Source organism: Trachymyrmex cornetzi, unplaced genomic scaffold (genome assembly GCF_001594075.2).
Source record: "Trachymyrmex cornetzi isolate Tcor2-1 unplaced genomic scaffold, Tcor1.1 scaffold127, whole genome shotgun sequence".
Lineage (NCBI taxonomy): Eukaryota > Metazoa > Arthropoda > Insecta > Hymenoptera > Formicidae > Trachymyrmex > Trachymyrmex cornetzi.
The window spans coordinates 762,918-784,693 of record NW_017295839.1 but is presented as its reverse complement, the minus strand read 5'-3'; the positions used below and the strand labels follow the sequence as shown (position 1 = coordinate 784,693).

Here is a 21,776-nt window from a genome sequence, read left to right as displayed (position 1 = left end):
TTAAATTTTTCGCAGCTTTTCTACTATTTGAAGTACCGCCAAACACTTATCATGCATAAAAAGCTTATAAATCTAAATTAACAGCTTCTAAGTGCTTTTTAATCATTTAACCTTGATTTGACCTTCTTAAACTCACAATAACAAATTCTAAAATATCATTTCAAACATAAAATTTCCCGCTCTTTTCGAATCCGGTATCAAAAATAGGGGTTTCCATTTTAAAAAATGACGACCTTCAAATAACCTTGAAAATCGACCTGAAGGTCAAAATTATTAGCACAGATAAATGACCCTCATTGTCCTCGACAATTTTTGTCCCAACCATTTTTCTGTAGCTGGCGTATTTTAGGAGATATTTGGATCCGTCGATTAAAATGAGTCATCGTGTATATACAATATATATGTACATTGTATATGCGTGCATGAGTGTATGTATATAAAATACTATTCGACAAAAATTGACCTTTTTTCGAACACTGGAACGAAGCAGCTCATTCTCGTAATTTAGAACGTTAAATACGAATCCGATTTTTGAAATTGTATCAGCACGTCACATACCGTAGTTATAATATAACAAAATATCTAAAAATAGCCCTTTCTTGCAACTTTAACTGTCAATTTCTTAAAATTGTAATGTGATGAAACAATTTAAAAAGTGGATTCGCATTCAACCAAAAAATTACGGAAAATAATTGATCTCGTTTTAGTATTTTCTTTTGTAATTATACTTAAAAAAAGAACTAACAATAAGACATAATATTCATTTAAAATATCAAAGCCAAAAGAAAAATATATTATATTACCGAAGATCGGTAATGTTGACGCATGTCTGGTAAAGGAAATGAAATGTTTAAATTTCTTGTATCCTTTATCGGAACAATGTACCACATAGTGCGGAAATGTTCATCCTTAAATGGATGTTCGGGCCATGTTGGAACTTCAATTTCCTTGTTTCGTACCTCACAAAACAAATCCACTACCATATTTTCGAGTTCATCTAAACTCTCTAAATAGAAAATTTATTTATTAATATAATGTATAGTAAATATTTTCAGATGTTCTAATAATAAATAGATTCAATAAATTATTGTCGTACCTTTGCCAAGAACAGACAGAGACATAATATTTGCAGAATAATACTTTTCATGAAACTCTAGTAGTTTATTTCGAACATTAATGTCCTTTTGTTTCGGTATTGTGTCTAATGTTTCTTTATTTCCTGTGCCGAATTTTGAAAACGGATGATCTGAGCTCGCAGATGATTTGTCTAATTGATCAAATCGCCACGTATCATTCGCTACATTTTTCTCATGTTCTGAATTTATGGAATTTAATTCTAGCTCAGTCAAGTTCTCCGTAAAGAGAGGCGCCAAGAAAAATTGAGCAAAACGATCTAAAGCGCCTTCTAACTTATCAGGAGTTACATCGAAATAATAGGTGGTGTGATCTAAATGTGTTGATGCGTTACTCACACCACCATTCTGTGACAGAAATATATTGTAATCATTCTCTTGAGGATATTTCTTCGTTCCTAGGAACAACATATGCTCGCAAAAGTGCGCTAATCCAGGTAGATCATCTGGATCGCACATATAGCCTGTAACACATATTTTACTTCTAAAATTTGAAATTACAACAAAATCCAGTAGAAAATGTTAACAATATTAACGATATAAAGTGATTCAGAAAAATATACATAGACGATAAAAAAATCAAAATATTGACCTCGTGGCCTAAAGGCTTAGGACAATCGCACGGAATGCATAAGATCCGGGTTCGGTTTTCTCCATATGGCTGCGGTCGATTTAGACGCTTTCAGCGCTTTTCAGTACTTCTATTCTTATTTTAACGAACGATAAAGACAGAATGATGATTACAAGCGCTTAAAGCGCGTGAGCGTCCAAATAGATCGCAGCTTGTATTGTTATAATTTATATATGTGCAGAATTATTTAATAAAAATATTCTTATGAAAATCGCTAGAAATATCGAGCAAAATAGCAAAATAATATAATTACCGGCATTAATGTCCATTGCAACAGCACTTTTATCAGTTGTTGGATCGCTTATTAAAAAAACTTTCATTTTATTAGTGAGTACTAAACCTCTATATAATCGGTCATCATTTTGTGATTTTATTATATCATCACATCGCTTTTCCACACGTTCAGTCGACATATTGGTCATCGGGCGAACAGATTCAGAAATTTGATTTCTAAACATGAAGAAAATACAAATAAAAATTTTAAGAATGCATGAATTTGTTAATCTATTATATCGCTATGCATCAATGATGCTGAAAAATATTCTAAAACTAGAGCGGGGCTATTCCGTTATTTTCAACCTCTTAATGTAATACAAAATTTACAGCAACAAACAATATCTTTTTGCAGTAGTGCTTATAACTATCTTATACAATCATGACTACTTCTCAAGAGCACAAGTATGATTTTTAAATGATCAGTATATGCTGTTCAGAAACATAAACAATATCATGAGAAATAGACAAAATATAGCCCCGCTGTATTCTATATATTAAATATGTATGTATAAATGTAACAAAATAGTATATAAACTCTTAGATGGATTATAAAGTTAAGTTTCCATAATTTATTATTTATTAAGACAAAATATTTTCTCTATTCTCAAATCAAGTTTTTGTCTATTTCAGATTTCTTTATCTCAAGTCAAGTTTTCCTTCAATTTCCATTTATGTTCTAACTGCACAGGTGCAAAATAAAAACATGTAGTATGCTTTGTCTTTGTCACTCATTTCCTTATTCCATCATGTTTAAATGACAAATATATAAGTAGGAAAATAACACGAAGTTGAAACAAAGGAAAACTTAATTTTAGATAATTGATAAAAAAAGGCAATTGTGATAAAAAAAATCAACTGATAACAATATATCACTAGAAAACAATTTCAGTTGAAGATTGTAATACTTTTCTTTGCTTAATATTGTGGATGTATTTATATGTATGTAGCAAATTTAAATAAAAGAAATATAAAAATTATATCGCGGTAAAAAATTTTTCATGGAGGATGTATATAAACATACATAAACATATAGTATAAACATTCACATAATAATACATGGAATATATCTGTACATGTCCATACACATCCTTCTTTCTTTTATAAACTTACTATTCTAGAATGTTTCGAATTCTCGCTTTAAAATTATACAGGGATATATAGGGGAAAAAAAAGAAAGTATAAAACGTGTGCAGTTTCACAGTTTATGTTACCACTTTTAGACTCAAATAACATATGGTTGTGTAGCTAACAGTTAACTACTAAGCGACAGTATTCTTACTTGCAGGTACAACTCTCCACGAGGGAGTTCTTGTCATTCTGATAAAATGACGCCATCGTGAAACGTCGACGACAGGACCTCACGCCGGACACGATACAAATTTATTGTTTTCCGTTTTTTCTGTCACTCTGTCACACAAATGTCACCACACTAACCTTGACGATGGCTTCGCGGAGCAGATACGTTATATACGTGAACAACACAACACACACACATACACACTCTCTCTCTCTCCCTCTCCCTCTCTCTCTCATACGCACGGTGCTTCCATAATGAGAAAACAGTACATTCCAAGCAAAATAACAAGTCATTATAATGATGTCAAAATGATGTCAAAATGATGTCAAAATGACTCCAAAATAACCGTTAAAAGTCATTTTTCAATCATTTTCGATTCAATTTAATGTCATTTTGACATTATCGTGACTTGTTGTTCTGCTTGGAATTGTCTCGCACAAAGTTCTTGTGTTACCTCGTAAAAAGAAAAAAACAGTAACACTGATAAAATCACTTGGCGTCGTATTGAGGTTAGGTACACCGACACGCCAATGAAATTTGAACGGGAAGTGATTCCTGACAATCACTCGATATTATTGTAAAATCGTCCATCGAGGGAGTCGCAAAATTGCAAATTGTGCTAAACCACTTCGATTTAATGACCGACATAAACATTCGATATGATGACGCGGCGAATGACAGGAGCGGTATTCTCGTCAGGTATACGTAGGACGATGACACGATGGCGAGTGACAAGTGGCGTACTCACGTTTGCGGAAAAACATAGGTACCTGAAGAGCAGGCGAGATTGTGCGGACACGAACGGCACACGGGATTTTAACGCGCGCGTGACGAACATCGGAGCAATCGGAGCATCGGAGGACGGAGATAAATCTGACGAATTGCAAAATCGGAGCAACACCAAGTTCTACACTCGCTTGCACTCGCTGTCCGCTGTGATCCGTCGATCAAATCAACTTATTTCACTGATGGTTGCCGATTAGGGTTGATCGTCAACCGGTAACCTCAATCAGAAGTAATGCGATTATATAGTTTTACGATTTAATGAATAAATAAAAGCTATGACAGGGGATGTTGGATGTTGGAACTATGCGACCATGGCAAACCTAATATGATGCCTCCTATGATGTGCGACAGGTTAAGTTATACGTTGCCACGATGCTATCGTGTCACGCGGTCACATTTGATTTGATGCTTAAATTGGCTGTTCCGAATACAACCTACCATTATGCGTATTCCATAATTTACACTGTGATTCCTGATAGGTTGAAAAGTTCTTAGATCCAGCGCACAATAGAAGAAATAAGGAATTAGGAATAAAGAATAAACGATTTCAACCTATCAGAAACTATGTATTCCGATGTATCCGATTTCTGATAGATTAATGCCCATTTCCACCAATATAGATTAACTTTAATCTCGGTTCAACTTACTCTTCGTCTTTTTCTAATCTTTAGAACTTGATCTGCGTTGGTGGAAACGGACCTAAAATCGTTAATTTTTTATTCCTCATTCCTTATTCCTTCTATTGTGTGCAAGGCCTTATTCTCTGTTCTCTATTTCTTTAATTGTGCACAACCCCTAATACCCAGACAGCACACAATATTTACAAAATATTTACAAAATATTTAGAAACATTTATAAAATTTATTTTAAATATATTTTGTAAATATTTTTGTGGTTTTAGATTGCACAGATCATAAATATTTATTATAAATATTATGAAATACTTATTAGAATAGTTATAGTAAATGCTATGAAAATACTTAATGAGACATTATAATCCAAATAAAAAATACTTATTAGAAATATTTATTTATATTTATCATAAATATTGCATAAAATATTTAGTCTATATTTTAATAATATATTTCAAATAAAGCTTTATATAAAATATCTATATAACATTTCAAAAAATGAATATTAATAAATATTTATCATAAATATTCTGTGCTGCCTGGGTAACATCTATTGGTGTATCTTTCTAGACATCCAATCAGACTTTTAGTTCTGGAAGAATATACCAATAGCAGCGACCGCTCACTTAACTAATGAGTGCTGATGCGTCCAATGATTTGATGTTAGCTGCGAAAACTTCTCGAAAATTCAAATCCGGGCAAACATTGCATTCAGTTCGATTAACCGACAGCATTTTTTTCAAGCAAAATAATCTTTTTTCTCGTATATTAAATTACAATAAACTAATTATTCTGTTCATGTCAATAAAATAATACAACCATTGTTGGATTAGTTGATTGAAATTAGTGATTATATAAACACTAATTTTAAGTTACTCGAAGTTTTTAATTCAAATTAGTCGAGGGCCGCGCGACATTCATAGTCCGTTTTTTGAAAATGTATTAAGTCTTAAGATATTAATACCGCTCTCTATAATTGGTTTATTACATCTTAATAAAACTGTACTTAACACGATCCTAAATATAAGATCTGATTATATATGAATACCATTCGAGATGAGAGTCGTATTAATTATTAGCATCTTAAGATATTACTTAAGACGGTCTTAAACTATAAGAGTCGGCTATAAATACCGGCCATAGACATTAATCGATCAGTTATTTAACACAAAACTTATACTCGGCGTATTGTTTGACAGATTAAAAAATAAGCACTGTATAACCTGTTGTATACTGTTAAATTAACCAATGGAAACATAGTTCAAGGTTCTTTAAACAGTAATCGCACGTGCAGAATCAGTGTGATGCAAGAAAAGGTATCGCGATATGGAGTGCGGTCCGTTTGGCGCTTCGAAGCATTTTGATTGGCCGGTCAGAGGAAAAAATTTTACTAATTGACCAATAAAAAAAATGTTGTGTTTATTTAACATTATGTATGATATTACAAAAAATACGTTATTATTTTACTGAACTTAATCGAATTGTCAAATGTGTGTATTTGACTAACGTAGAAGGCCAGTATTTGTCTTTTTTTTTTATATGATTGTCTTCATAACAAATGTCATCTAATGTCAACATTTAGCGTGATTTTAATTGGTCATACGACAGCTAAATCATATATTGATGTAATGCATTATAATATATATATATAATGTAAATTACACAAACATTAGCAAGTTCATCAGAATATTTATGACTTCACTGGTCAACAACTCGTGAATTTGGTTCATTATTGTAATTTTCATCTCATTCCAAAACATACAATCGACCCAAATAACCCAAATCGATCCCCTTTGAGCAATCTTTAAGCCGGTGTCACACTATACATTGAAGTCATTTGGAGATTAAGGATTGCGAAATAAAGATTAGAATTTAATCAATCAGAATAAAACAGACTGAAATGAAAATGACCTGACCGGTCGAAATCTAATCTCAAACTCGCAATCCCCCAACGCATAGTGTGAGACGGACTTAACGGATTTGACGCACGCAGTTGGCCGTTTATCTATCGATCACTCCGTGACGCGCGTTTAGTACAGACGCGCGCCGTGAGGCGCGGCCGCCGCTGTCGGCGCGCAGTGGCCCTTGTACGCGCGTGATGCGCGGACGTACGCGTCGCGATTGTGCGAGAGAGAGAAAGAGATCGAGCTGCTGTAATCATCCTGTATGTCGTCTGTCCGCCGATTTCCGCGACAGCGGTGTAGGTATATACGCGCGAAACGATTCGTGATCTTGAGCGACCTCGGAGAGGGACCGCGGGGTGTCGAGCGCGCATCGTAGGATTACGTGCAAAGTAAACACACGCACGCACGTAAAAGCTCGTGCGCGCGCGCGCGCGCGAGCAAGCGGTCACAGCCAGGCAGACGTTGAAGCGTACGAAGCAGCATCTCGCGATCAAGTGTATAGTCGGCGGTCGGTGTGGTATACTCGACACAATCGAATCGGTTGACGACAAGGAAAAGTGAACCGATTGCATACGCGCCAGACCAGACGGCCCGAGAGTTACCCGCGTGAAGTGAGGAATCGCGCGATCGGCCGAATAGAAGTGCGACTACCTTCGGAGAGTTCACGACTGTTCAGAGCGACGTCGACAGTGGCATCGCTCCGGGCGGGCACACCGCCGTCCGTGCCGCGCCGGGCGGCTCGTCTCTAGTACCGTCCCTTGCTTGCATGCCACGCTTCGAAACGAGGATCGGAGCTGCCTGTTGGTGTTTCGTCGTGCTTATCGAGGTAGGCCGGCTTCGCCAATATCGCGCGTGTACCTAAACGACCTAAACCGGCGGTAAGTCATTCTCGGCGGTTCTGGGCGGATTACGCCAGGCGTCATTTAAATGTATTTACTGAATTGTTGGAATCGTGCGCGTCCTGACCGTCGCTCGGTCTCTTTCAACTGTTCTCTGCGTTTCTTGAGTTTAAAGTGCGATATGTACGTCTATTTGAGCTTCGGATGGAGATACGCGAAAACGATATGGAAAGAGAGGAAGAGAAAGAGAGAGAGAAATATTTGCTGTTAACTTTCTAGAGCTGACTCCAAAATCTATGATACAGTTACTGAGGCTGGGTTCATAAACTCTATTTAATTATTAATTAAAGGGCACTAATTAATTTCAAGATACCAAAATAACATAACTTTATAAAAAAAAGAATAAATTGTAGAATATATTTTAATAAGAATAATTGAAATTTGCAGATGTAATATAAAGAAAATTGAATTGTTTGACAGAGATTTAGTGGATCCGAATTGAGTAGATCCAAGACTCCGACAGCTCCAGTTAAAAATAAATGAAAGATACGATGGATCTTGCATCGTAATCGGTATTAAGTAGGTACACTACAGGGGGAAACGAAAAACTAATTGAATATTCATCGGAATCGATTTCACCTAGATCGACTTGTCTTATTGACTGCGTTCAGAAAAAATGCAGCTTTACATAATTTTTTAATATAATTGGCCCTTAGTTTCTCACCGAATCTAAATATATAAACTAATAATATTGAAAAAACTTACAAAATTACTTTTTCCGATGAACACAACCGTTGTCAAGTTACACTTTTCATACTCGACGCCTTCGACCGGAGAGGGTTTGGATCGCTCCTACGGCGATTAATGACGTAATGATCCTGCCAAGTGCATCACCAGTTGAGCGCAAGTTCATAAAAGTTAACTTTGCCGCGCAAAGCAATTCGAGCTTCCTCTGGAGCCGAAAATGATATTAAAGTGACACAGGAGATCTATTTTATCTCTCCAACACTTTCTATATTAGAAACTTGACTTGACCTTTTTAAAGTACACGTGTATATGACGTTAAAATTATCGAGATGCTTTTTTATTAAATACTGGAGCAAGTTTGATGTCTAATACGTTAAATTTTTTTGGGGGAGCAATTAGGGATCAAATATAACATTATAGTCAGAAAAAAAATCTCTTAAGCCTTATGTCTACGATGCTAAAAACTTCTCGGAGATCTCGGTTTTTCTAGAGGAAGAATTTACATATGACATTGGAACAATTCGGTCACATAACCAATGCGATTGGTCAATTTTTTTTCATCCGAAATTTCTAGCATCGTGGATTCAAAGTTTTATACACATTTTTTTACTCCAATCATTTGTTTCATTTTTATATTATTACTTATTGTTAGACACGATGCGTTCTAATTGCATCATATTGTATTTTTATGAGGGACTAATGTTCATTTCTATCAATGTCTGTTAATTTCAATTTTAATTTAATTTACTCTATTTTTTATAATTCTACAAATTGGGAAAAAATAAAGAATAAGTTAACTGAGGTTAAAGTTTTTCTACATTGGTAGAAGTGTAGAAATAGTCGACCGTCTTTTTCTATAATATTTTTTACTATTATAACTTTTCTGTGTATAAAAAAGTGATTATATATTTGTTTTATTATTTTGTTTTAAACAAGAGTGCCCAAATATTCAAATATTTTACTTGTTTTAATTGACTTCCTTTTATTTCACAATATATTATTAGTATTTAAATGAGTATATAAGGTCTTAATATGTAGATACTTTTTTATTCTTTCAAAAAATTGAGGGAGACAAATGTGTACGAAAAAAAAACTTTAATCGAACTCTGTTGAGTTGGAGACTGTTTGATATAGAAACTGTTCTCGTGCGTTTTCACAGAAAAATATTGTAGAGTATTCTAGAATCATAGAGATCGAACTGCCTGTCTATTCCGGAGTCCCCTTAATCCTCAAACTCTTATCCTGACGAAATATGCGTAAAACGAAAATGTCATCGCTCGCTCTCCGTCTTTTACTCGTTTTCCCACTCCACGCATAGCCATGCGGTCACGTGGCAAACGACATAGTGGGAGAGCGACGTAAGAGGAGACTTCCACTTGACAGGGGAACAGCTGTTCCAGAATAAAAGGGGATTCGGAATAGAAGGGCTTTGCCGTAACATCTAAAATATTGAAAATTAAACTCCACGGAATTAAGATACTATAATTCTGTTTAAACTCGAAACATTGACAATCGTCTGGCAACATCAGAGGATTGTTTATTAACATAGTTTATATTCGAAAGATCGTATGATCGGCTTCAAAATAGTTGAGACAATTAGTAACTCTTGAAACGCACATGAAATATCCAGTAAAAGAATTTGTCTCGTATTCTTGAAGTTTTTTGTGGAATTTTGCTCTAAAGAGTGAAAATTCTGCCACTCTTGAAAAAGAATTTTCAGTTTTTAAGAGTAAAATTTCACTTTTTAAATATTCACTTCGAAGAATTTAGAGAGTAGAAACATTCATCGGTTCTTTATAGCTGAATTTTTTGTTTCTTTTATCTTCCCCATACTCTAAACAATCGGTGTGAATGTAACACATATGCTGGGTAATTCTTATCGTGTTGATGTTAATATTAACATCGTGAATTATATCCACACTATGATAATATTGAGGTACATCAAGGTTTAAATCCACACCATGTTGATTAATATTAATACCAACATGGTAAAATTATACAGGGCGTCCCGAAATTCGCGAACAAAATACCATAGCAAGAAAGGTTTCGAAAAATTTAATAAAAAATTTATTTGTAAATATTTTTATTTTAAGGAGTAATTTTTTAGATATACCTAAGGGTTTAAATGTGGCCAATAATAAACTATGTTTAGATAGCCACCTGTCCATGAGTCACACGCGGCATGTATTTGTGGGCGTTGTTGAGCGCTCACTTCAATGATAGTTACAAGTAATAGTCTAAACGTAGTTTATAATTGGTCATACTTAAACCATTCGTATCTAAAAAATTACTGCTTAAAATAAAAAATAACAAATAACTTTTTTATTTAATTTTTCAAAGACTTTGCTGTAATATTTTGATTCACGAATTTTGAGACACCCTGCATAAACACCGTATAGTGTGTTAAATCCACAACGATATTTTTTAGAATGCATTTTCTCTCCACTGTCAAATTATATATTTTTGTAGAGTGAAAACATAGTGCAGCTACGAAGAACAGACTTCGTTCTAACATTAAAAGAGTGCCACGTGCAACATACATAGTGACACGACGTTTACCGTCGTAGAAACTACATTTGCCGCTTTGAAATGACGAGAATGTTCTTTCGAAGATCAGAAGATTCGATATGAAAGCATTATTTCATTTATATGACGACTCCCGGTGGTCGAGTCAATGTCGTTAAATCACGATGATTACGGCATTGGTCTTTATTGCTCGGAAGTAGGCAGTTTTCGTTTCAGGGACTTTCGTTTATAGGTACAGCGAGACAGAGAGGAACGATACTAGGGCTGTTGCTCCAACGTTGCAACGTTGATGAGTCGTTTCACGCTCTTGACGTTTAGTAATGGCCATTTAGCACTTTCATGTACCGGATGTAAAAGAAGTCACGCGCCAGTTTCCGCGGATGAATTTTTTTTCTTTTATCTCCACTATTCCGCTCATCAAACGGATGAGAGATGGATAAAAGTGAACGTTGCATTAACGGATACACGTTAAAAACCTTCAAATTTTCTTTTGATGAGAAAAAAATTCATATGAGAAAAACTGAACTCAGAATTTCAATAGCAAAGTATTTTTGACCTCTAATTAAACACCAGCAAATAAATTATAATTTGGGGATAGAATAACATAGAATCGAAAATTCTGATTCTTTTTAATTTATGGAACAAAAAATTCATGGACCTATATTGATAGACCTACGCTGAGTATTTACTGTGCTTTAAAATCAAACTTAAAAGATGTTTGTTGCTTTCAAAGGACAAATAATTCTAAACACACCATTAGAAAAACAAGAAAATGATTGTTATACGTTAGATGTTATTAATTTATTTTGCCGCCTTAATCACACCAATTAATCCAAAGACGGATTCAACAATTTGATTGGATCTCGCTTTACATTTGTCCAGACACTTCGATCAACCTTGCATCTTATCGCGAGGTTAAAAAAAATGTCATTGAACGTTTTGTGCTGTTTCCCAACAACCCGTGTCAAAGAAATGGGAATTTTATTCCGTCATTGGTGCTCGGATTGCGTGAAGCTGCGTTACTTGCGGTGGATTAACCGGCCGATCTCTCAATCGGTCTCATGTACAACCACGTGTGTTAATGGTTATCCAGCGCGACCGCGTTCACAAGGACATCTCACCGGCAATCGACTTGCCGAGTCTTTCTATTCTTTGCGGAACATGAAACTATTGAACCATGCAAATTAACTACGTAAACGAAAAAATACATTTCTTAGGCACTGTAAAGAAATTGGTCACCGAGTGCAAGCGAACCGGACATGGTTAATGTACGTAGTCGTACATGCATATACAAGGTGGATTATTAGCAATGTAACTGAGAAGGGGAACTGTTCTACACACTATATTATATGCACGAGTCACGATTTAAATCCTTTACATTTAAATCTTTTAAATTCTTTAGCGATACGAATAATTTCGATACACCTACACACACTTGTACTGTATAAATACTATATGAATTTGCATACATATCAGACATTCGGAGCACGTGCTTCTTGTTTAAATGTTAACGCATCTTGATTCTTTGAAAAACATTTTTTCAATTATTATTTATTATTATTCGTCAAACATTGATATGTTAGATTATGAGTCTACACGAAATATGGACCTTTTGCTTCTTTAAGATAAAGTCTAAATCGTTGCAGTTTAAATAATCACAATCATGATGCGCGAACATTTAGGCAGGAAGTACGCGCCGCGAATATATGTGCAACTTTACGCGTTAATGAATTTATGACCCTATTTGTACCTATGCCTACACTCTAACCTAACATGTGAATACACATTTTGGCTGACTTCGGCCAAGCTCCGGTTATTTTAACTGGCGATTAATTTACCAAATAATATGTATTTTATTAGCATAGAAAGAATTATTAATTTCTTTGTTCCTTAATATCATAAAAAGAGCTAAATCCATTTCTATTAATCTGGATTAACTTTAAAGCTTAGTCTATTTCTATCAGTCTAGATTAACTCGGCTTTAATCTCCGACTTAAATTACTCATTTTTTTCTGACACTAGAATAAAAATAAAAAATAAGTTGAACCGAGATTAAAACTAATTTATTACTACAAATGAACATAAAGAAGAATAGCGAATCACATATTAGAAATGATACGAATTTTGATCCATAAAAATCAATTTAATTAAGAGGCCTATTCTTAACGAGAGTAACAGTTACAGTCGTTGAAAATTACAGAATAGGCCCCTAAATATGAGAATTCCTAATATTCGGTCAAAGCGGATCTTATATTAGTGCTTAAATATTTCTTTGTGAATTTACATATTTGATTCTGCGTGCCGAAATCTTTTTTGGTCTTAAAATGTCATCGTAAGCAGAATCAGAGTAATAATATCACTTATTAAATTGACAAGCAATTTGATAATTTTGGTGTTAATATAAGCATCTTTATAAGAATATTAATATTTTTCACATTATCAAATTATTCGCAAGATTCTCTCTAACATCTAATTATTTATTGATATTTTTATTCAAAACCAAAAAAGATTTTTTGCTCGCAATTTGTAGAATCAAATATGTATATAAATTCACACACATAAATATTGAAGCACTAAGATCTGCTTTGAATATAGGAATTCTCTATATTTAATTAGATTAGATTTTACTGTGAATTACACATTAAAATTTTAGTAATTCTATCGGTTGCATTAATCGCCAATTAAATTATAATCAGAATTTCGATTCGAGCTCCAATTAATTTAATCAGTAATTAATTCGGCGATCGAAATCATCCATATAGGATTTTCGGAGTACCGTTCGTCGTTTCCTTATAAAAATATAAAATTTACTTTTTCTCCCAACCTCCAAGTTCAACATGAACTCTATAATAAATATTATTAATCCTCTCGAGGGGGAATTAAGCGCGAATTGCGTACGACACTTCGTTAATCGAGCTGGTGGGGCTAACGTTGCTGTTCTCGTTGATGAATTATTCAGCGTGCACAAATCCACGAGAAGTAGAATGATGATCCTCGCGGAATTGTCGGAGCCAAGGTTAAACGCCGAGACGCGTCGCGCGAGCGCGCCGTTTGGCACTTGCGAAATTTCTCAGCGGCCGAATCCCAACCGTTTGGATTTCGCACTGAAATTACACGGCATTGCGTAATCGCGCGCGACCGCCGCTACGTTGCACGCTACTGCTCGTTGTTTATTGCTCACTTCACCCGACGCACTCTTCTATGATGTATAGTCGCACGAGATACTGCGAGACGCACCACCGTCCAGAAGGCACACGCCTTTTATCTCCGGGATTTTTTACAGCTATTTATAGAAAATGTTAAACCTCGCTAATGACCTTGATCTTGCGACGCATTGTGCAGAATGAAATTTCTGAGTCAGGTTCATTTTAAATTAAGCATGAATCGTTTCTAGTTTCGGAAATGTGTCATTTGAAATGACGTAACCTTTCACCTGATCTAAAACTCACTTCTTTTTATATTTCCCGTGCGAAGTTTAGTATAAGATTATATTTACACCGAGAGATTTGGCGATCTGACCTATATTTTAGGTCGGGTCACCAAAAAACGAGGCCTGATCATAGAGAAGATAGGTCATCTATCAACTGTTTATATATCAATGGGCCTAAATTATTGAAAGTCGAATTTGTGATGTAGGCCGCGGTTTAATGCACGATGTAAACGTAGAAATATATAATAGGAAACAAAATGTTGAGTAATTATTAGATCAGTTACATATTAAATCAGGTTTGGAGCCATGGCACGCAAAAAACTTAAGCAATAAAACGTAAGCAGTAAGGAAATCAATATTGGATTTGCCTGTTGCTTACATTATAGCCTTACAGTCCCTACTGTTGGCCAATTCGCTTATTATTTACTGCTTAAGTTTTTTTATGTGCCATGGTCCTTAGATTTTGAACTTCGTTTCACATAGACAGATGACGTTGCTACAACATTTCAAATTTTGCTATAATATTTCAAAATAATTTACAAGTATCTCGTGCGCGGCAACTAAAAGCGATTTTTCTTTAATACAAAGTGTATTTGATTTAAGAGATTCCAAAATATCTGTATAATATGTTTTAAGATCGAAAACATCGCTAAAATGTAAGCTCTAAAACTTGTAAGCTGAATCTTATTCTACGGAGTGAAATTTCATTCTTATAAAAAAGATTGACTCAATTTTCACTCTTTAGAGTCTCTCTATAAAATAATTGACTGTATGTTTTTATAATATTTTTATTATTTATTTTTTATAGGTACTTTGAATGTTGAATATTGCTGAAAAGGAATTCGCGAAATAATTAGTTTTTTTTTCTCGAAAATATAACTTTTTTAAAAAAATTTATATAATGCACGTTACACTAAGATACACAAACAGATACACACAAGATAATACACAAACAAATTGCATAGGAAAAGGAAAGAACGTTTTTATCTGATATTTATCTATTTTTTTCTATGACGATTGCACACAGTATTGTTGACAGACTCCGCTTATTGTCCATTTTACTTTTAATCGTTTTTCTTCTCACGTTGATCTCATCCACCGCTTTGCATTTTCTGTGCATGCACAGAATGACAAGTGCCATACACTGTTTGAAGCGATTGGAAATACGAAATGATGGAACATAAATCATCGGTTTAATCGTTTTTCCGAGAAACATGACGTTTTAGGATCTTTCATGTTTTTCAAAATTTGGGCGAGGATGTAAGCATCGTGAGGGAAACGCATAGCAAATAGGCACCCCGTTTTACTTTGCATATTCGACAATGCGTGCGCGTTTGCCTTTGCCTCCGCCTTTGATGCGATGTATTTATACTATCAAGTGGTTCGGAGCGCTCGGGACTTGCAATAATATTTATCTACGGCAGCAACTGCAAGCCCGCGTATTCTATATATACGGGATGTCCTAAAAAATCGCTACTCTCTTTCAACCACAGGTTATTTAACATTAGCATTGGTTTTAAAGAGGATTTAACGCATGATTTACTATCTTCAACATCTTTATCATATTCCACACACACACACGCGTACACACAATACCTGTACGATTTTTAAATATGGCGAAAGAAACAGAATAAAAAAAATAGAATAGGAGGAACATCTTTTTAGTGTAATATCGCAGTAATAAGAGAAGGGCCGATAAGAACCTGAATGCAGTTGTGCTGAAAAGTGCTTTGATCCGCATGTATGTCACGCAGATAAGCAAAATATTTCACTTCTGCGCATCTACGAGCATGAACAAAGATTAATACTTGAAATATCTCGAAATTAAATTATACAAATTTTGCCCTTTCATCACATTTGAGTATTATTTTAAAGCAATTAAGAAAATACCGTAAGATTTCGTCCGTAAAATCTCTTTGTAGGATCACTGCAAGTGTTTTGTGTGTGTGTGTGTGTGTGTGTGTGTGTGTGTGTGTGTGTGTGTGTGTAAGTCTTACGAGTAGCACATGGTATGTTGATAAGCGCTGAATGCATGTTATTGGCCGGGAGATAACGTGCGCTTTTTATTAATAACCGTTAAGTACACCGAGATTATAGCAGCTCACTTTCGCATCTGGCCGAGCTGTTATATTATTAGCGACAGCTCCCTCGTGTTAATTATATGTCATATTATGTATTCATTGTCTCCGCTTAGGCCGTTCGCGTGTCTGATGGCAGGTCAATGGCTGAAGTTTTTTCCACAACTAAGATGATGTGTTTTTTTTCGGTATGAATGATTATAAATTTCGCAGTTTTATTTCATGGTTATTCGAAAGTTATTTGAAACCAAGTAATATAGCATATTAACATAATACTCTTCTTTTAATGAACGATGTCTTTTATTAAATCCTGATTAATTTAACTGATGATTAATTCAACTGATAGAATTATGGCAAAATTTCTAATTATATAACTCAACGTAATCGATAGTTACTAATATATACAGGGTGTTTGGAAAGTAATGATAAATCTTTCGCGGGGGGTAGGATGGACTAAACTGAGAAGAAAAGTCCTCTACCATTTTGCAATTTTCGCAATAATTAATTGCAAAATATTAATTGCTAAAAATTGCCGAAAATTGGTCTTGAATAATTTTTTGCTCAAATACTATCAACTTTACAGAAAAACTGCAAGAAACGAAAATTGTTTATTTTCTTTTCATAAAGCTCTAAGAATTTTTTCAGAATTTTTTATCAACTTTTTAGAATTTTTATCAACTGCATTTTCTCATTTTTACCAACATGAAAAAATAAGGTATTAAAAAATTCTGAAAAATTATAAAAAAATTCTTAGAGCTCTATAAGAAGAAAACAAACAATTTTTATCTCTTTGCAGTTTTTCTGTAAAGTTAATATAATAGTATTTGAGTAAAAAATTATTCAAGACCAGCAATTTTTAGCAATTAATATCTTGTTAACTATTGCGAAAATTGCAAAATGGTAGAGGACTTTTCTTCTCAATTTAGTTCATTCTGCCCCTATGCGAAAGATTTATCATTATTTTCCAACATCCTGTATATTATTTTATTAAAATAATATATATATTGAATAAATTATTCAATAATTCATGTAATGTTGAGAACTATCAAGTTTATGTTAATATATGTGAAAAAAGATTAGACAGCGATTTGTATAGTTAAAAATTTTATTTTGAACAATTCTATTCGAATTAATTAATTCCGCCGAATTAATCGCCGATTACATTTGGCCGCCTTTGATAATTTTTCGTTCGTTAGAATGTTTATGTTTCGCTTGTATACAACTACATGTAATGTAACGTTGAGCAATGCAGATAGCACCAAAATCGCTATAAATATTCCTGAATCATGACTCAGAACTACTCTGGTGGTTTGACAGCTATATATTTTATATATATGTATGTATACATATATATGTGTATATGTACATGTTTGATATACGAGCTTACGAAAAAGGTTATATAAATATAAAATAAAAAATTGATTGTCGCAAAATCATGCGTGATATTAAATTAATTGGTCAAAATATAAATGTTCTCAATTTTTCAACGAACAGTCACAATGAGCGATTATGACAGTTATGATGAGCGATTATGACAGTGGCCTAAGTCATAATATTCTTGTCGTTTTGAGATATTTCTTTTTGCTTTGATTTTGTGTTGGTATATGTATTAAAAGAATATTTTGTCACTACATAATAAAAAAAATATTTCCCAAAATACATAGATACTTTTACAATGTATAAGATAAATTGAGATAAGATGCATAGCTTTTTAAAATGTAAAAAAAATTGTCAAATTTGTTTACTGTTTATAGCAAACAAATTTACATATTTGATATATATTTTGCAGTTATAGTAAATAATTTTTCTAAAAAATACAAAAACGAACGAATATTTGTTATATTTGCAAATAATTTGCGATTCGTTATATTTGCAAATGGAATTTGCCGTTATGATATACGATTAGCGTTCATAGTAAGGAAAAATGTCAAGATATTAGACGAGGAAAGAGTACTTAATAAAAGACCGATTTCGGAAATGATCCATATAAAGCAACAGAAACTGAGTTTGAATTTACAGAATCATACGTATTCTTTAGACCCACTATATATGGATTTATTTACGGAACTGTGACGTTGTTGTTTCCCCCTTTGTCTTATTTTTATTTTTATTTCACAATAACTACATGACTTTATTATTTTGACTCTTATTTCATATCTGTCGACACCACAAGACCTTTACGTCGAGTCGCGAGAAACGCTTACATGTAAGTTAATAAAATTAAAATTCAGATAAATGATTTTAATAATTCTCTAATTTTTCGTTCTTCGTTTTTCTTTTGAATGACTACATAGCAAATCTGACAATCTGATGAGCGATGTGATTCTACTTATTGACGCAATGTATTTTACTTTATATAAGTTTTTATATTATTGTATATAAGTTAGTATTTTTGATAATCATTTGTCTATTTATTACATAGCTAATTTGGCATTTAGATAAAGAAGAATGAGCTAAATTGTCGTGAATCATCATCTTAGAATTTGCGTTACTTATGTAATTTCGATTTATATTTTATATTGATAAGGACCCGAATTGATGGGTCGAAACGTTTATTTTATTCGTTTTGTTACATTTGCACGAAAAAAAAATAAAGAGTTTTCTGTGCATCCGAACAACCGATGTAAGCTCTGATGGGCTTTTTTATATTTTTCACTGATAGATTCTTTCAAGCCTCATTTTATATATTTGTTAATATATTCATAATATATTTATGAATATATATATATTCATAATTGTGATATTGTTATTCGTAATATTGTTATTTCAAATAGTATACGCACATAAACTACTGTAAATATTAATTATCTTTGAGAATGACTAGAAAAATGCACTATTTAGCGATAATTGGAAAAATTATAACCTATATATATGATCATCTTTTTCATATGACCATAATATCTGTTTACCCTAATCTTTTCTGCAATTGTAAAATTTTACGAGTAGTAAAATTGTAAAGAAATATGACTTCTTTGATATCTCAAATGACCATTTTTTTAAATAACAATAAATCTTAAAAATAAGTTATGACCACAAAAGAATTTTATATATTTAGAAACTAGTTAAAAACAAACACCCATTTATATCTTATGATTATCCTAATTATGTTTACTTATCATTTTTGTCAGTATTCTAGTTTTTTCTTTGCCATTTCCAATTTATGATGTTTGTAGAATTTTAAAATATTCATGAGAAATTGGCAGAAGAGATACACAATAACAAATCATCATGTCTTTATATTTTTCCTTCATCGCCGCCCTGGTCAGATACTCGTATAGATATATACATATAATGAAAATATAATTGGATCTACACAAGTTTGCCAGAGAGCAAGTGACTTAAACTGCTGTCAAAATAAACGTGAACTGAAGTTTGTTTAACGACAATTACTAAAACGCCGCGTTAAGCGTTTCAATCCTCAACTGTTAAAAAAAATAGTTTTATATAATTGTAATATAAATCGATATAACACAAAGTTAGTGATGAATCTAACTTTTCCACATTTTTTTCTTCAGGCCACTTTCATAATTACTAGGCGCGTGTAATGGGCACACCTGCCTGTAAATCCCTTAGCATATGAGTTTGCATAAATATTGAGGTATGTATTTGAGGCGCGCCTGCTTTCGTCTAAATAAACATTCACTCGTCATAGTTATTCCGTAATAATTTTATAACAATTTCTTATAATATTAAATAAAGTATGTTATAAAAAAATGATTAGATAGAAAAGCTGACTGGTCTAACTTTCACCAACGTCTATCTAAATTTTTTTTCTGATTAAAAGTGTTCTATTAACTTTTTATTTAAAATATATAATATTATTTGTTGATATTTTGCATTTTATAATATGAAATTAACGCAAGTATGTGTCCGAAATATGCCTTGGCAAACAGATTCCTGTGTCAAGCACTCATGACCCTGCGTGTGCCACTTGTGGCATTGAGGGAAAAAAAAAGCAAAAAAGAAGGGAGCACGTGGTGCGCTATATATGCGTGTTCGTCGCGCTTGTTTACGCTGGCACCCTTACAACGAGACAATTGATTTCGTTCGCACGAGGGATTACCCGCGGGCGAGTGAGCGATGACGTCAGGAAGGAAGGATGTTATTACAACGTGATACCAACAGATGTGCATAGTAAGCACTAAAACATTATCTTGAAGCTCACACGAGTTTACGAGATTCAAGCGATGCCGCAATCACGTGCGTTATTCGATCGTGTTTAATTGTGTCGTGGAGCGAGCAAAGAAAGGGTTGAGCCGTAGCACTCTGCCTATTAAATCCGTTCTAATTGTTTTAAAACAAAATCATTCGGAGGTAACTTTCGAACCTAAAAGTGACTTTCGTTGATTTAGCAGATGCAACAATTTGTTAAAAACAAAATGAGCTTTGATTTATTTCGATATTTTAGTTTTTTTTAGCAAATTATCGTGACAATATATTTAAAAAATTGCAGTCTTAGAAAAATAAATATCTATATGTGTATTTGTATACATATCTTATTAAGCAGAAGTTATATATGTTACTAATACATTTTTTATAGTCCAAGATATAAACAAAAATATATATTAAACTTAAATGTTCTATCGCATTCTACCTTATTTAAAAAAATTTTAAAAGAAATTAAAAAAATTGTCTTTGTATTATGCTAATCGATGAGAAGACCCCCTTAAATTGATTATGCAAATAATGATATTTCTATACATATTACTACATGAATATGAAATCTAAATAATAAATTTGGAGTAGTGGAAAAACGTGGCGGGAGCAGATACTATAATAGAAAATTAAAAAATATAAAGTAAAGAGTATAAAAGTTTGATTATATGTTACCATATATAAGTAAAATAATATAGATATGTATATATAAGTATAAAATGAAATATGTAAAAGTTTGATTGTATATTATATAAATAAAATATTGTACTATATATAGATAAAATCTATTTTTACATTTTTTCAACAAGATATTATCAAATTGCTTTTATTTCATTAATTGTAAAATAAATTTACCTCCAAAATATCCTACAATATTTATCTATCTACTTCAAAAGTCTTCGAACTCGTCCACTTATATGTTCCAATCTTCTTTGTCTCAGATGAAAATTGAAACGTCCCAAGACATGACGTAGACAGCGGCAGGTGCGTGAAAAATCGCTGGAGTGGCCGCCATGAAGAATCTCGTGCCGTAGTTGTTAAGCGATGTTAGTGACTGCCTCCCCGATGGACAATTCGCCGAACACGCTGTCGGTAGTCGAGGAGGAGGCGACGAACGTCACCGACATCGACGACGCGTTCCCACCGCATGTCGACACCAGCAACATTGTCATCCATCCGGAATCACCCACCAGCAAGAAGCAGACACTGAAAACTTTCGCTGAGGTGAACACGTTGCTGCAGGCCAGCAGGAAGCGGGAGGCGAAGCTGATCATCCGGGAAAACGCCTGGCCACTTAACAACGGCATCAGGACGCAGCTCTGGCCGGCGCTCTGCGATCAGC

At 33.5% G+C, this 21,776-nt stretch overlaps 2 protein-coding genes across 7 annotated transcripts in view; one reads left to right on the top strand and one right to left on the bottom strand.

The window, feature by feature from the left end:
• Positions 1-4,520, bottom strand: part of LOC108770472 (insulin-degrading enzyme) — an 11,014-nt gene extending 6,494 nt beyond the window's left edge. The window contains exons 1-5 of one of the 6 annotated variants that reach the window (XM_018522086.1): positions 3,792-4,049; positions 3,320-3,485; positions 2,018-2,214; positions 1,097-1,597; positions 804-1,006 (exon numbers count right to left, since the gene is read on the bottom strand). In XM_018522086.1, the coding sequence (XP_018377588.1) occupies positions 804-1,006; positions 1,097-1,597; positions 2,018-2,214; positions 3,320-3,375 (957 nt within the window). In that variant the 5' untranslated portion in view covers positions 3,376-3,485; positions 3,792-4,049. Of the gene's footprint in view, positions 1-803; positions 1,007-1,096; positions 1,598-2,017; positions 2,215-3,251; positions 3,271-3,319; positions 3,486-3,791; positions 4,050-4,085; positions 4,251-4,443 lie in introns of those variants that run through there. The other 5 variants (XM_018522087.1, XM_018522085.1, XM_018522088.1 and 2 more) reach the window with 5 other exon arrangements.
• A 2,306-nt stretch (positions 4,521-6,826) lies between these two features.
• sky (GTPase-activating protein skywalker) overlaps positions 6,827-21,776 on the top strand; it is a 29,680-nt gene continuing 14,730 nt past the window's right edge. The window contains exons 1-2 of the mRNA XM_018521974.1: positions 6,827-7,485; positions 21,376-21,774. Coding sequence (XP_018377476.1) covers positions 21,479-21,774 — 296 coding nt within the window. The 5' untranslated portion in view covers positions 6,827-7,485; positions 21,376-21,478. The remainder of the gene's footprint in view (positions 7,486-21,375; positions 21,775-21,776) is intronic.